This window comes from Acanthopagrus latus, chromosome 19 (genome assembly GCF_904848185.1).
Source record: "Acanthopagrus latus isolate v.2019 chromosome 19, fAcaLat1.1, whole genome shotgun sequence".
Lineage (NCBI taxonomy): Eukaryota > Metazoa > Chordata > Actinopteri > Spariformes > Sparidae > Acanthopagrus > Acanthopagrus latus.
In genome coordinates this window covers 8608688-8625963 of record NC_051057.1, presented here as the reverse complement: position 1 = coordinate 8625963, position 17276 = coordinate 8608688, and the positions used below count along the sequence as shown (strand labels likewise).

Sequence of the window (17276 nt, the reverse complement as noted above, 5' to 3'; positions counted from 1 at the left end):
CATTGTCGTAATATGTTCTTTAATCCCTCTCTTTATCTCTAATGATTTAAATACTTCACATTATCCTTCGCTGGTATTGCCTATGAATATGGCATAATACTGAAAGGCTTTTTAATCGTTACCGGTTGAGCATGGTAATTAGCCGCACTTAGCCACACACACAAAAATAAAAAAATAAAAACCCCTTCTCTATGAAAAATCAACCTGTCTAGTCTCCGGTGTCCTACGCTCAACTGACCTTCCAGTTTTCCACAGTGGCTGGAGCACTCTGCAGTCAAAGTGTCACCTGCTTTGACAGTCCCTGACCATCACGTCGCACCTTCTGTGGCTGCGCTGGCTGCACGTGGCTGCACCCGAGTGACATCCGCGGGTCAGGCAGGAGGAGAGAGGTGACGGCAAGTGACAAACGGGGGGGCGGGAGGGGGGTCAGTAAGAGAGAGGCAGGGTGACGGTGAGTTTTGGCACGAAGTAACGCCTTGGTGACTCTTAACGCCTCGTGACGGTTTTCAGCTGCTACTCCTGAGGCCATTTCATGTATATGACATATGCACTTGCATGGCACCTCTGACTGGCGGTGTGACTCCACTGCGACATTTCTCTCAGAACTCTTGTTGCTTGTCAGACTCCTGCCTCAGGACTCACAAATGCATCTGGTACTGAGTGCTGTGAACTCACACGCCACATGCTAGCTAAAGAATCCAATGGGGAACAGAATTATTGCCTTAGGAACTGTGTGAAATGCAGTTTTCACACATAAAAAAACAGATGATGCAGTGTATGAATGCCTGCATAAAGTCCATGGACAAAATAACAGAAACACCTGATGTAAATGGACTTATAACTCTAAATATAAGGGATTACACTGTCTTCAAGAATCAAATTAAAGTGAATTCAAATGAGCAATCCACCATGTTTTAAAGAAGCATTATTTAGCTAGTCACTAAATATTCAAATAAATTACATGGTTTGCTCACCTCAATACATAGTTACTTAAATGAATAGTAACACATTTTGGAAAATACGTTTCTGAGGTTTCTGCTGTTAAATGACAGATGTATACTAATCTCATGCCTGTATGCTAGGTACCTAGCTGGTGCCAGGTAAGATATAGCTTGGTTTAGAATAAAGACTGGAAATAGTGAGAAAAAGCTCCAAAATGTCACAAATTTGTGACAGAAAAGCCGATCCAACAAAGAAAAACTGCATCGACAAAGAGACAAATATCATAGCTTTTCTACAGCGAGATGAAAATATACTTCCCGTTTCTAATTAGTATTGGGCCAAGGTTTTTATTTTTCATATTTGGTGTTTCCATTAGTTTGTGCACATCATTCTAGCCTTTAAATGAATGTTTTACTCGCTTAATGTCCTTATATACGAGCCAGCAGCTAAAAAACCAACTGTAACTCACTACATCTGTAAATACATCCGAGCAAACATTGTTCTGTGACATCTTGTCTCTGACCAAACATAGTTCTGGTCAGACGGCACAATGCTTCGACATGGTTATGAGAGGAACTGCCAGATGGTGACATTTCGTGTGAGACACACATCTTTTTTTGTTTTTCTTTCTTTCTTTTTTTTTAATACAGCAACTTTTGACTATCTATCTGGTTGTGAAATGGTTGTGATATGACATTCACACTGTGACGTCCACCCCACGTACAAAGGCTAATGCTACTCAACACCCATTTTTACTTATTGAACATAATTATGCCATTCATTTATTTCTGCACATAAACTATGTTTTTGTTCTAAACCTGTGGTGTCTGTAAGAAGCAAAAGTCTTTCTCCAAGCTGTCTTTAATGGAACATATTGAACGTGGGAGAAGTTTGGCCTCAGGGCTTTCTGCCAGACGTTGTATAAAGAGTGACACACAGGTAGAGGTCCTTGATGAATGAATGCGTCAAACACTGGACTTGCACCGAGGAGACTGGAGTTTGTATCCCATGTGAGTTAATTGTGGCCTTTTTCATTTTAGGATGTAAAGATACTGAATGCACACAACATAAATCTCGGCCTGTTTGCGCTAACATCATATCTTGACGTTGCTAGAGTGCTACAGGAAGGGTTACTACCAGCTAATAGCCAGGTAACATCCCGGACGCTGATGCAGCTTCCAGTTTGGAACATTTTCTTTTTTAACCATAACGGGACACCTTGATCGGACGTTCAAACAACGAACAAACAACGCCTCAATGTTTGCTGGGACTCTACCAGCTATTATTGATCGCAGAGTGCTACATCGATACGAGCCAGCAGCTAGAAACTCATCTGTGTTTTGTCAACTGTGAATTGCTCTTCAGATACTCAAACCGTACCTGATAAGGATGACCAAAAAAAAAAAACACTTGAGCAGTTAAGTTTTCACGTGTTGCACTAAAGTTGAATGACTATTGTCCTCCCTCAAACAAACTGAATAAGGAGGTTAATGAGGGGGCTCAATTGTGCCAAAGCTGAAGAAGCAAAGGAGAAAGGTGTGAAGACCAGTGAGAGACATGGAGGTAGGAGGGTGTATGGATGATGAAGCAGAGGGGGGGTGAAAGGTGACATTTTCTCTGGTGACGAGTCAAAGACAGGAGGTGAGGCGAGGAAAGTGTTGTGTGTGGAAGCAGGGCCGGGTGGGGGGACTAACCTATGCACACATTTTCATCGTCCAGTTCTGCCGAGGCATTGCGGTAGTAGCCCAGCTTGCATAGCTGGCAGTGTTGGCCCCTAGTGTTGTGCTTACAGCTCACGCAAATGACGGTGTTTAGCAGCTCGATGTAGCTGCATCGGTTGGAGTGGCCGAAGCATTCGCAGTCTTGCAAAGAGAGAGGTAGTGTGAGGGGGAGAGAACGGAGAAGGAGAGAAAAGGGAAGAGAGAGGAAAAGAGAGACGCGGTAGGGGGTGTTGGAATTGTTGCTGTTGCTGCGAGTGCTGCGGCGGTGGGGTTAGCAAGAATCCGAGCGAGGCACCATGGCATGCGAGGTTAGAGATGGAGCAGAAGGAGATGTCAGGGAGGTGATTAAAGGGAGGGTCACTCATGATTAGTCTGGCATGGACACAGCCAGAGTTAGAAAAAGACATCACATAAAAAAAAAAGCACGGCGTTAGTAGGACTCAACGAGGTCACATCACTCCAGACACACCACAAAACATGAGGCGAGGAAGAAAGGCTCCAAAAATGATGGCACAGAGACACGGTCACATCGCGAACACCACACAGCGTACGGCAGGTCAAACCATGAATGAAATGGATCTTTCAGCTCAGGGGATGGTGTCGGGAAGTAACTGATCTCTTGAGTGTCATGGTCGATCTGGTTGGTGGGATGAAACTTTTAATGGCGCTTCTAGTATGGCGACCCTGTTTAATGAAACGCATGAATTCTAAATCACACATTCTCACCTCATCAGACAAATATTTCTAAATTGGCTGGATAGTTGTTTTGGAAAAGGCTTGTTACAACCCACCTCATACAGTCAATAAGGCAAGTGAGCGTAAGATGAGCTGCAGCTGGGAGAGAGCGTGCCATCGCCTGCTATGCAGTGTTATGTCATGCTATATTAGATATATGGAGCTGTAGCTGGACTGAAAAAAACCCTCTGTGATATTCACTGGCAGACCTGGCCTAAGGGGTGCGGGATGGGAGGGGTGCAGCTCCAGCTCAGCCGTCTCCGAGTGAGGATCAGTCTGCCACGCTGAGTGACCACTGACACCATGTGTCACAGCGCAGACAGATGTGACCCTTAAGCCTCACTAGCAGCCGCTTGGGCAGACAGCCCACTTACGGATCCAGAATAGGTGGGGGTGGTGGGATGGGGCTTTTCGTCCAAGGGATTGTGGTTATTAAGGATCTGTATTGAGGTCAGGTCTCTGTGTCCGGCCACTAACAACCCGACATGGCTCGGAAATGAAGGAGCGGCAAGTCTAGTCCACTCTACCTTTCACCTAAAGAAGAAAGTCTTTAAACGGCGTGCAAGTTAGGATCTTCTACATAAGACGGCTCAGTCTCACAGACGTACTCTCAGAAGACAAATAATCTCTCCTTTTCAGAAATAGGCTAAGGTCATAAATCATGCACACATGGGAAATGAAACGTCTCCAGTCTCAAGCACGTTCCCCAAAAATAGTTGAAGTCTCAAGCACCCACTTTATTTGCACTGAAACTGATACGATTCCAAGGGACTTTTATAGTGTTTAGAAACGATTCCATAGACGAATGAATCCTCAGTGTGCCCTGGTCAGTGAAGCACTGAGCTGGAGATGTGGAGATGAGTGCTCGGACATTGGGTTTGTGCTGCAAGGGTCGGGGGCCTTAAGGGTCAGTTAAACAGAAACATCAGTTCACAAAGTCAGGAGGCTTGGGTATCATCTTGGGGGCAATGTATGAATTCCAGAGCTCCTACCTCGCTTGCTGTTTGCAACGTGGTCAGAAGGGGCAGTGGACAAAGCAACCTGAGGAGCTACTAGACAAATTAAAAGAAAGGAAAAAAAAACAAAACAAACAAAAATAAATATGATATTGCAATTAAACAATAAACATGTAATGTCAGATAATTAAGAGTACTGAGCTGCATGCTTAATAATAAATGTAACAGTAAAAAAAAAGAAAGAAACATATGCAATAATGATGAATGATGGCATTGAGAAATAAGGAGTGACATTGCCAAGTGATGTTGGCTGGATGTAGCAGCATCTGTTACAAACGCCTTAGATGGCGAACAATCCTAATATTATGGTCCCTCTTTAACGCTTCATTTCATTAACAAGTGCTTTGTATAATTCAAAGGCCCGTGTGTGTGTGTTTCCCCAGACAGAAACTATCCCCTGACAAACTACTCTCCACCTCAGCGGAGGCCAGCCAAGAATTCTCACCTTATAAGTTTGTGCACAGGAGCGTGGCTAAGGAAACTGGCTAGCAGTGAACACATCAATCCCTCCATTCCTTTCCGGTCATAAAACAAACAGTGGGAAACGGAAATAATAGGCCCAGCCACTGCCATTGTACCGGGTGACATAAGCCCCTGACACGTACACTATGTGCGCTTGGCTGCAGTCATGGAAACACGGAGCGGAGTGGCTGTGTGCTAGTTGTTTGCGAGGTGGCTGCACATCACATCTGTGCAATGGATTAAGCTGAGATGAGCCTCGCATCAATCTACATAAGAAGCACCGTGAAACCGCTCCTGCTCCTCTTCCGGATTCGCTAAGATGGGACTGAGGATCCCTGGAAGCTCCGCACATAATTAAAATCGAGTGTGTATGTATAAATGTACAGCGCACACATTGAGAGGATAATGTACGGCCTCGCTGCATGTCGCGACATGAGTGCCGCATGAATACACAAGCCTCCACGGAAGGAGCCAAAGCCCTTTATCACGAGCAAGACAAGCAGACTGAGGATGTTTTTTATTGGTTTGTCAGGCAAATAAACCAGATTGGGAAAGGGGAAGATGCTACCCACAAGTACTCTTAGCTACCAACAGAGTCATTCCTTGCTCGCTATGTAAACACCCCGAGGTAAATGAATTTGTGGGAAAAAGAAAAAAAAACATAGTTGTTGCATATTCTTAGATGCCTACCTTCTTTTCGGTTAGCGACACCTAGGGATGAGACATTCTGCCGAACTGCGTGCAATTGAGAGAAACCAGGAGTTATTCATGTGCACTTGTGTGATGCCCTTGACAGATAGTCTATAGGGGGTGGGTGGGGGGGGACTACGTGGTAGTGGAACACACACAACTGGAGACACGGACATGTCCGGCATGGCTCAGAAATCTGTAAAAATCAGGAAACAGCAAATACAATGGGGCAGGGCTGACATGGACGAGCAAAGAGAATGCATCCAAGGACCCACTGGAGGACATTGGAGAGACGTTGTATGTAATTTGTGTGACTTCCATGGGCTTGTTTATGTTCATGGCGATGGTGATGATGAGTGAAAAACTGAAGAAGAAAAAAAGAAAAAGGATACAAACCCTCTTAAAGTTAGTATTTAAGTCGTGATTTATGCAAGCGAGCCTCAACTATGTATGGCAAATTAAGAAGTTAGGGGGCATTTTGTTTAATTCATCACATCGACTATGTAATCAATATCTAATTACAGTGTATTTCTGGTGGAAGAATAACAATGAATAAATAATGGCAGGTGTTGGGACTTGTTGGGAATGACAGACTGCTGTGGGTAGCATAACCTCATAATTACATACACGTCGGTATTTCCGTGTCAGGGAAATACTTTGCGGTTGGAAATGGAGAGGACTCAAGCGAGGGGAGGAATACGGATAAGTTTCCTCATCGCGCCCCCTTCATCTCTTCACTTGATCTTTCTGTCCTTTCGCTATTGACTCCATGAATCATGCAATCTTGGATAATTAACATCCAGTGGGGTCTTGGCCAGAAGCCTATCAGCCTAACTATGTGTGAATAGAGAATCTGACTGCTGTTCACTAGCTGACTCGTTTTTTTAATTTTTTTTCTTTCAACATGGAATAATTGTTTCCAACCTTTTTCATTGCACTGGGATTAAATAATACATTAGCTTTGAGCTTGGCATGTCTACAAACTGTGACAATCACTTTTAAACCCCCCCCCCCCAACGTTAGCACTCATTGATTTCAAAACAGCTTGAATAAAATACTATCATGCACTCCTGTCTCATCCTTTTCTTTCATTTTGCAATTTTTTTGTCATCTCCCCAAAAAATGTTTCACAATTGATCCTGCTTGGGGATTCTGGCTCCGACGATGACTGCGACATCTCCAGTGGGTTTAAGTCACTTGAGTCCCCCGATGAGAGACTCTTTGAAAATGACAGATTAACAAATAAAGAGCTCAACAAAGAGGGCGCACCACATCACCAGTCAACTTGGGTCTTACTTCTTTTAAATTGTCATGTGCTATGTTTTTTTTTATTTTTTTATCTGACTTCATATCCTTTGTTGCAGTGTTAAGCTTTTAGCAGTGAAGCCGTTTGCTCAAGAACAAAAAACTGACTGGCGAGGACATGAACAATTAATCTGTGACAACGATACAGCACGCGCTGTGTGCATTATTTGAGGAAAAAAGAAAAATAAAACACAAGCAAACCGCATTGTCAGGATCTATAATGGCTAATTGGTAAAGTAAGTTCATTTCTAATCATTCTCCGTTGGCAGTTGATTGGATGTAACACACATCTGGGTTCCATTAATTATTTTGTTATGGGGAATATTCAGGTACGGCGAGCTAAATGAGTGGTGACGGATTTTAATCAATGCCATACCCATAATGAAATGCAATCTTGCAGAGCCAGAATTGTTTTTTAAAATATTAATTTCATTTTAATGGTCCGCATTAGGCAATTCTGCCCGGCTTAATAAACTTGAAATAGAATTGAGAAAAGTCAATAAGGAATTCAATTACCTTCAAACAACAACATGAAAAGTGTTGTGCTTTCTTTTTCCCCCCACACAATAGCTTTCCTCCTCGTCCGTTTAACAACCTCAAGGACACCCTAACCTTTCTTTGTCCACTCTATTATTACTTTATTAATAACGTACACATTAAACCGGTTTGTGTTTGCACAGAAAAACAGTTTCATCCTCCTCAGTGTGTTTATTTTTTTTATAGTGTTACTCTGTGGGAGTGCTGCTGTGACCAGACAGCCATTTGTGAGAACTCTAAATCCCCGTGGGCCAAACTGGATGAGAAGTGAAGACTTTGGTTTGTCAGAGTGACTTTTCTACATCACCAAGCCCCCCCCAACACAACACACTCACACACACTTATCTGCATGCATTCCCCCCCCCCCAAACAAAGGGTTTGAGGACATCCGTTTGGACATGGTCTGGCCTGGCGTTAGGATGGGACGGAGAGGACTGGTGTGATTACGTATGCATGTATATAGGGCATGTATGGAAAGCATGCACAGACACACTCAGCTCTCGTCAGGCCGTGCGTGGAGACGAGGCGTAATTTTCAAGGTGGGAGGGAGAGAGGCAGGCAGTGGGAGATCGGAAGGGGGAGGGAGGGGTCGTCTCGGCCACATGTCCATTTCTGACTCATGACATAGCATCAGACTTTACAACCAGTGTTCACTTCCTGCGTAAGCCACCACCCCAAAGCCTGATTAAAAACCACCTGAGAATAATCTGTTTGCAGCCTGTGTCTCACAGCACGTTTTTTGGAATCCTGCCCGACGATCATCTTAGCCCTTAAACGAGCGTGGGTCATCCATGTGTCCTTTGGTGCACATAATTTGGCTTGGTAACACTTGGACATTAGCCGGATACTGAGTGAAAGGTAGCCACTCATTTGACACTGAAAAAAATACATTTAAATAAATGTATTAATTTTAGATATTGGAAATCAGCTACAAATAAAAACGTAATTATCAGATAAATGTTGAACATTGACCTGTTAATCAGCAAGGCCACCTGAAAATTACTTTTAATTACTATTACTTGCGTACATTCAAATATATATACAAGTCAGATCACTATTGTCTTAATATTTTAAAGACTCAACTGATCATTAGAGCCAGTTTATCAAATCTTGCCAGTCTCTTTAACCTAGTCGAGTGGGGCTCAGGATCAGACCAGGAGGGGCAGTTTGCTGATCAATCTGCTGTCCCGGGAAAAAAAAAAGAGGACATCACTACTAACAGGGCAACGGGAAGACAGATTAAGGAGGATTGAGCCAGGCTGTGAATGCACTTTGACTAGTTCAATACGGTCCTATAGTTCCTGCATCACACAGCCTTCCAGGCAGCGGTAACTTGAGACAAGGCACCTCTCTTCTTCCTCCCTTGCCCCCGAGGGGCTACTGGTTGACGAAGATAATACCAGCCTAGGTGCTTGCGGCTCATATTAAAATGACCTCCTGTGACTTTATACTGCCAGAGAGGTCTTGGCACTTTAATAAAGTCTAGATGCCATTTATTTATAATGCATGGGAGAGTGAAAAAGAGGAGAGGGGGAAAAAAAAACAAATGACATTCTGCATGCAGAGCCAGGCAAGTGTTATCTGGTTGAGCTGAGTCTGGATAAAGTAAATTAATATGCCCACATCAGGACAATAAACCCCCCCCCAGCTATTGCTTATCTATCTTCACCCAACCTAAAAGAGGTCGGTCAACAGTTGTTGAGTGACCAGTTGTAGGAAGATTGGAATCAGAAATGAACACTTGGCACTAAGTTGAGGGTTGTATGGTGAAAGGTGGCACAACAATAGGCAAAGCAAAGCATCAAGCATTCACATAGTTCCTTTGTGGCTGTTTACTTACTAACTGGACCAATGTTATTGGGAATACCTGCAAGAGACAGAGAGAGAAAACATTTAGATTTCAGCATAGAAATGACTTCAAGCCGACAATGGCAACACTTCTCCTTGAGATGAGAAAGTATATTGTTAGTCCTGCCATCCTCCCTCACAGTTGATTGAGTTCGCACCCCGGCACCCGTGATTCATCTTGATGAGCTGTATTCAGTTAAAATAACACATTAGTTTGAGAATGTGGTTTCTAAAACAGCAGCAGGTGTTTGCCATGATTTGAAAGTGTTGCCCCCATGCATGTTTAGCTTCAGGCTTTCTTTTCGGCTTCCTCCGTTATTTCTGCTTTCATCCTCCCGTTGTCGGTACATTAGTGCCAGAAAATGTCATTGCTGCCTTCTCCCAAAACAAAAGCTACACACCCCAAAATGTCCCAACGACGCAAACATGACGGAGTTGCATGCTGCTTTGGGATGCCTCTCGGCACATCAGTCTTTGGGTTGTGTGTTGCCATAGATGCGTAAGGCTCACGCACACAGACACACAATCACGCGGACAACACATCAAAAGGCATCATAGATGGCACACTCTGCCTCTGACGCCAGAGGAGGACATGTCTTATCCTACTGCCTGCCTGTCTGTCCCTACATCACGCATTCCCTTGTGCCAGACAGCCACTGAGCAGATAATACAGTCTGTCTCATCCCCATGGTGACCAGATCTCCCCCACACCAGGACACCGCCAGGCTGGGGATCTGAGGAAGATTGAGACATCCATAGGCTCCTTGCGCTGATCATTTTGCCACCTGAACCAACCGCCGACATAATTAGGACAGCGAACGTGAATGACGCAGATACATGTGGCTGTTTGAGACACCATGAAGCGCGGACAATGTCAGACAAGGCACGTGAAAACACTGGCTGTGTATTTTTGGTCGGAATCTGTTTTCAGAGGAATTTGCTCTCGGGACATCGATGCCAACTCTATTTTTTCTCATCATCCGTTTGAACAGAGGCCCACCCTCCCTTTCTCTGTACCCCCTGCCCTCAATAAGGCAGCCTGCCCACAAAAACAAACAACCCCTCGCCATGGGGAGGGGAGGCAAGCTGGGCAATCGGAGAAAAGAGCCCACATAAACTCGAGAGGAAGAAATGAAATAAAACCGGTGCTTTCTCGCTCACATCTCTCCCGTCATCCGCTCACCACCTCCACCTACGGCTGAGGAAGCCGAGGAGGCGAGGAGGCATACGTGCAGGATTTTTGGTGGGTGCCTTTCATCTGATGGAAACCGTCACAAAATATCTCCCAAGTGCTCGGGAGAAACATGAGGATTTCCTGAGTGTGCGCATGTGTTTGTGTACATGGACTTTGATCACACCCCTGTCATTCAATCACTCTTCCTCTGATCTCTGCCTGCGAGCTGTATTTAGGAGCCAAACCTGTGACCTGTCTGAGAGCTGTGCAGGAGTGCAGGAGGCTGTGCAGGCATATGGAGGCGGAGTGTAATGGATGTCAAACCTCAAGGGGGTGGGCAGATGCTAACCAGGAGACAGGAAGGACAAGGGCAAGGACAATAGGAATCACAATCACCTTATTCATAAAGTACATTTTGATTTGGCAGGGTTGGTTCTGAGTGTCACAGTGCATACTGATACAGAGCAGAGAATGCTGTACTTTAGACACAAAACATCACTCTGTAATAATTTGACTATTACGGGACTGAAAACGAGAATGGGATAAGGGATAATGCCTGATGAGGTGTCAATTATCACGAATATTTTGACAAAATTCAGGGCCAGATTATAGACAACTCCAATGGCATTATCTTGCTCATACTGTGTTTGCTTACATCACAATGTAAAGTTTTTCATAAGCCACAACTGTTTCCCTCGCAACACTTGAGGGTGAGACTAATACATGAGACATGAACACTGTGCCTATTTGCACGCCATGAACATACGAGTGCCTGCAGGGCAACTTAAACCTAGACTGTTTCCTTGTGCATGTAGTCTATTAGATGCATAACAGTGTATTTGGAAACCCATTTTAACATTTTCACTTCTATTTCTTTCCATCCGAGAGAACGCGGCATCTGTGATCGATGGCCTAGCGGACAATCTGCCCTGACTTTTCAAGTGTTACTTGCACATTGGTTTTAGTAAACAGTATAATTCCTCCAAGTAAAGTGGTTGCATACAGTTGACAAGTAAATATAATTTGATAGCATGTTCAACACCAATACTACCTACCTAGCCAACCATGTCAATGTCCCCAAATCAATGTCAAGATTTTCACAAACAAGCGATAGGCCAATTGTGTGAGTTGAAAAGTGGCTGAAAATGTAAAATAATTGCTTGATACCAGTATGTTAATACTTGAGTAGTTCCATACATGTCCGTATATCAGGAAACAACTGACTTCTTGCAACCAATTTCAATCGAGCATTCACCCAGTCTATGGTATGATATTAGTTGGAATACAGCATGCCCATAGCTGATATTTTGATGTTGGTGATCAGAATTTTTTTTTTGTTGCACATGTATAAGTATTGTAACTAAAGCAGGTATCTTATGCCAAAACGTGATCTTTTTCTTAACCCTAACCAAGTGGTTTTTGTCCCTTTAACCCAGCACAGTGTTGTCAAAACATAAAATGAAATGCCTTTACAAATGTATAATTACAACAAAGGGATACAAACTTTCAACATATTTATTGATTTGCAGAAGCCAACATTTATTCTTGCGATTGGGTTGTTAGCCTTGGTCTTGTAGCATGATATAACTCCCATGCTCGTACTTGAGACCCTTTTTACAAATAAAATGAGTCAGCTGAAAATTAATTATTCAAATTATTGGATTGAAATCAGAGGCTGGCTAATAACATTGATAACATTTAAAAATGGCCATGACCTCTAACTAGCAATGCAAAGCCTGGTTTTATCTCTGTCTACATCTATGGACCAACTGTTTCCAGATTTAGATGTAATCTGCACTTTTTTATTTCTAAACTGCATAATGTGCTGTGCAAGAACAGAATGGTTAGTAACAGAGACAAGGCTCAGCAAACAGTGAATTATGTATAAACGTAACACACAATTTCTACAGCGAAACAGTCGGCTTGACAACTTCTGATAATAACGCTATTTTCATGTACTCACTCATGTAGGCCACTGCAAATTCTCTTACAGTGTGTTTACACTGCCAAGTCAAACCGGCACTGGGCTTTACAAGGGCCCTTAGTTTGTCACAGAGAAATTCGAAAAATGTGAGACTGCAAGTGTTTTAGCTCTGAAACTGAACTGTAAAAAGAAGAGGAAGGAAAAAAAAAAACAGTAACACAGTGCTAAGAAGGCCTTGGCAGAGTGAAGTAGCTGACAGAGCAGTTACACAGGCGTTATCTACATCTAGTCTGGAAGATTAGCAGGGGACTGACTGCATTAACTGGAGAGGGGTATAAATATAAAACCAGCAAGGAGAGAGAGCGACAGAGAGAGAGAGAGAGAGAGACAGAGAGAGAGAGAGAGAGAGAGAGAGAGAGAGAGAGAGAGAGACAGAGAGAGAGAGAGAGAGACAGAGAGAGAGAGAGAGAGAGAGACAGAGAGAGACAGAGAGAGAGAGAGAGAGAGAGAGAGAGAGAGAGAGAGAGACAGAGAGAGAGAGAGAGAGAGAGAGACAGAGAGAGAGAGAGACAGAGAGAGAGAGAGAGAGAAACAGAGAGAGAGAGACAGAGAGAGAGAGAGAGAGAGAGACAGAGAGAGAGAGAGACAGAGAGAGAGGTGACTTGCTCTTGTTATTGTGGTGGAGACTTCCATTAGTCTACATCTCCAGACTGTAAGTTAACAGTTTGAGAGGAGAGAATATTCTTATTAAAAGCATTTATACGGAGAAAGTACTAGCACGATACCGACTGTGCATGATCGCTGTTTGTCTTCAGCTAAGTGTCAAAGGCGCGTTGGCTCAAGACCCTTTGCACAGCAGACATATTGACTTGTCAAAGCAGAAAAAGGCAAAGGTGAAATTCTTGACAGTGGAGCCGCTGTTAATGTTTGTTGGTCACACCTGTGCATTTCCTGCTTTGACAAGTCAAAATGTCTGCCATGAAAAGGGTCTATACTTGAAGGGTGCGCACTTAGTGTTGACCTCGTTACACCGCTGACAGAAAGGTGATGTTATGAATGAGGCATTTTATTTCACAGTGTTTGCTGGCATAAAAGTGATTCATAACGTACGTTAATCTGCTCCCTCTATTTATGATGCATTACGCTTTCTAATGAAGTGAAGACATTGACATAATGGTCTTTTAACACGCTTGATACAGATTAGGTGAGTTGTTGAAGAGTTGTCAAAATGATTCCTCATTTGACAAATCGTCCCTCGACCGAGGGTCTAATTCATGGCCGAATAACCTTTCCTTTCAGGTCATGAATTCGAACACCAACGGCCTGTCGGAGCAATTACTCGCTGCTTTATGAACAACCTGTGGGGCCCGAGCAGATGTCCAGGATCCCATGTCGGGGTCATTCGATTAATTCACAATCACAGTCATTTCCAATCCCCTTCACCTGCCTGGCCCCGCCATTACGGGGCACGGCTGCAATCTAATTTTCTCCTATCGCACAGGATGAGCATTAGGAGCTGCTTATGTTGACGGCGCGCTCCATTGATTTTTATGAGCTGTGCGGGGATCACGGATGCGAGCCGCTGCCTGGTGAACATGATCTCGGAGGCGTGTGTGTGTTTTTTTTTCCATCCGAACGTGAACACATGCGACGGAGCAAAACACACGCACAAATGCGGCCATAAAAATACAGTAGAGCGCCTGAGTCATTCGGGGCATCAACTGATTACAATAAATTGCGTTTCACAGAGCGGTGTGGTTACAAGTCCCGGCGCTTGATGTTCACCCTTCACTGATTCAGCTCCAGTGATGCTGTTATTCATCTAAGGCCATCACTGCAACCCTGCTAATGGATTATCAGAACGCAATAATAAATGTTCTCTCATGGATCTATTGGCTTTGAATCTCTGGCACACGGACACACTCGTCTGTCAAAAAGTGGACACCAGATTTGCCACACGGTTCCACTGTCAAGAGCACATCTAGTTATTGGAGCGAAAGTAGGATTGTGTGTGTTTGTTAGTGTGTGTGTGTGTGAGACTGTGGGTGTCATTACATTGTTTCTGTCAGTATCCATTCTGCTTTGACCTTCGATGTGTCTCACCTGTTTACCTTGGCGCTGCCCGGACTGCTCTGGAAAGGAGCTTATCTGCTGCCATTTCCACCGCAGGCAAACTTGGTAATTACTTTCCCAGGCTGCCATCATTCCATAGCAATCCATCATTATCCGGAGCTCTTTGACTATATACGTAGAGCCCAGTGGTGGTGACAGGCATCGCTAACTGGTTAGTGGCGGAAAGGCTGCCAAAACACAAGCGCGCGGCGTGCTGACTTGATTGAATTCCTCAGGAGCAAAATTACGGTTCGCCTCTGCCGGAGTGCCCGGCCTCACTCCCTCGCTCGCTCTCAACGTGTAGAACTGAATTGAAGGTGGCAAGTCTAAAAGTGCCCAGGAGCCAAGTTGGAAGAAGCGCAGTTTAAAGATTTCAGGCAGGGGATGAGGCGTACGTTGGTGGCGGCATCAATGTGGGAAGCAGTTGAAAAAAAAAAAAGAAAAAAAAAATCTGGAGATGGAAGAAACAAATATTTGAAAGAAAGATTACCGTCACAGCTGCACAGAGCCGAGATGTGGAAAAGACAGAGTAAACAAGCCTGGTCTCTGGGGTGGTTGGGGGTGTTGTGGGGGAGAGAAAGAGAGAGAACGCGAGCATGAAACAAAACCAAGAGATGGTGCGAGAACAAGCGGAGGCAGAGGAAGAAGAAGAAGAAGAAGAGGAAGAAGAAAAAAGAAGAAGGAGGGGAAGAAAAAGGTGGCGGGGAAAAAGGGCAGGAGCATCAACAGAATGAGAGGATGCAAAACAACAGGCGATGAGTTTTAAAAACGGAAAAAAAAGACAATGGGGCTAAAATGGAAATTCAAATAGCTGCTGAAAAAGAAATAAGAGCATAAATGAGTGGGTGCCGCATGTGAGAGAGAGAGAGAGAGAGAGAGAGAGAGAGGCAATGTGAAGCAATGAGCGCACAGCTAGTGTGTGTGCGTGTGTGTGTGTGAACGCATAAACACATGGCGGTATGAGCTGGTGAAAAACCCTCAGCATTTTCCACAGAGCAATCTGTCGTGCAAGCCTCTAATCAGATTTAAAGAGCAACGACACTCAAAATTTTTTTTTTCTTTTTTGATTGAGTGAGAGTTAGGTGAAAAAGCTTTTTCTTTAAAAGCATCGAGCACTAAATCGTTTAAATTCTTAACGGAACACGTGTATTGGCAAAGGCATAATGTGATTACATTAGTGCTTCATTAGAACTTCATTAGTAATGTGATTACACTAATGCATTAATGCGTTGTAATGTGCTACCGAGGGCTCATTAAACCATTTAATGGCCATAATAAATATTTAAACAACTGATTTTTTTTTAAAGGAAGTTGGCTATACGTTTGAGGGAAACCACACAAATGCCATTCAAAATCTGAGTCGCGCTCGCTGAAATAACATAGGCAACACATCACAGAGTCATATCCAGTAATAGCTGTTTGTGCTCACTCACAGAAGAATGAGATCCATTATATTGGCTCCTGTGGGATTTGGCCCTGCCATTGAAATATGTATAGAAACCTACTTCCCCTGCACAAGAGAGAAGATTAATCAGAAACAAGTCTAAATCTGGGTATATATACGGTGGTGCAAATGAGGCATCATGTGTATGTGGTGGTCACATTTCCATGATCAGCACCTCCCAGTTGGACTTGAGGACTAATAATAAGGCTGTAGCATCTGGTAGCTCTGCATTAATGTACACTAATTGGAGGACAACAGCAGAAACACACAATTTCTACATCACATAAAATAACATTTGCTGTCGCAGCGACTGTGACTTGCGAATATGCCGAGCTGACTTTCCATTTTCATCTGGGACCATGAAATGCACAAAGTTTTTGCAATCAGACGACGGAGGGCTAATGTGGAGCTTCTCTCCAGGCACGGGATGAATCATTACAGCGAAATCCACTGCATGTCCACGCCTGTTACCGCTCTGATCAAAGGAGATCCATAAACTTTAGCTGGCTTCAGCTAAATCTGAACAAGTCTCTTAATCCTGCCCTGACGAGGGAATCTATTCATTTTATCAAGCCGCAGAACAGAACAAATGATGACTTCATCTCCAAAAACTTAACATTTGACTGAATACATTGGAAAAAAGACTCTTTCCACTACTGGATGATGTGTTTAAATCATTAAATTACCAAAAAAAGTAAAGTAAAAAACAATTGCACTAAAAAGCAGCCGATATGTAGTGTCAAAACATCGCACAATGAGCCCAGACCAAAGGCTATGGACATCATGCACATCAGGGTGTTTCATTATTGTTCGCCTCAGCCATCATTCAAAGCAACACTTGAACATTTACAAGGCTGTCACCATGCAACAAGGTCACACTCCTCTCCACAACTTCACTGATTACGTAACCACGTAGAGACAGGTCACAACCTTCAGCGGCTTCTGTCTTTCAACTCTGTTTTTCATTTGTGCCTCTCTCTCTCTCTCTCTCTATGGATATAAACAAACTCACACACACATGTAGGCACATGTATATACAAATATGAAGTTTAAGTGAGTTTCGGCGTGTTTGACAAATTCACGTTTTTATTATTCCCCAGAAATCAGCACGTGACACGATTATCTGTAAAACAGGTTAGGCAGTTTTAAATTCTGGAGCTCCCTGTTCATAATTCAAAAACACACACATAATTATTACCAGGGATTCTAGACATTTAAAAAAAATGCATGTTAATTTGCTTTCTTGTTTGGAGTTAGATGAGAAGTACACTATATATTAAAGTGGTAACAGAGATTTCTCCTCTGTTTCCAAGTGGAATTATTGTCAGTGCAATGTTTCCAAAAACAACTGAATGGCTTCCCATTT

At 43.5% G+C, this 17276-nt stretch overlaps 1 protein-coding gene across 10 annotated transcripts in view; it reads right to left on the bottom strand.

Moving 5' to 3' along the window:
• The window catches only part of ntng1a (netrin g1a), a 270500-nt gene that overhangs the window by 10972 nt on the left and 242252 nt on the right, over window positions 1–17276 (bottom strand). For 2 of the 10 annotated variants that reach the window (XM_037078798.1, XM_037078802.1), the window contains exons 7-9: window positions 9249–9275; window positions 5567–5611; window positions 4391–4450 (exon numbers count right to left, since the gene is read on the bottom strand). In XM_037078798.1, the coding sequence (XP_036934693.1) occupies window positions 4391–4450; window positions 5567–5611; window positions 9249–9275 (132 nt within the window). Of the gene's footprint in view, window positions 1–2636; window positions 2805–2846; window positions 4299–4390; window positions 4451–5566; window positions 5612–9248; window positions 9276–17276 lie in introns of those variants that run through there. The other 8 variants (XM_037078800.1, XM_037078803.1, XM_037078801.1 and 5 more) reach the window with 6 other exon arrangements.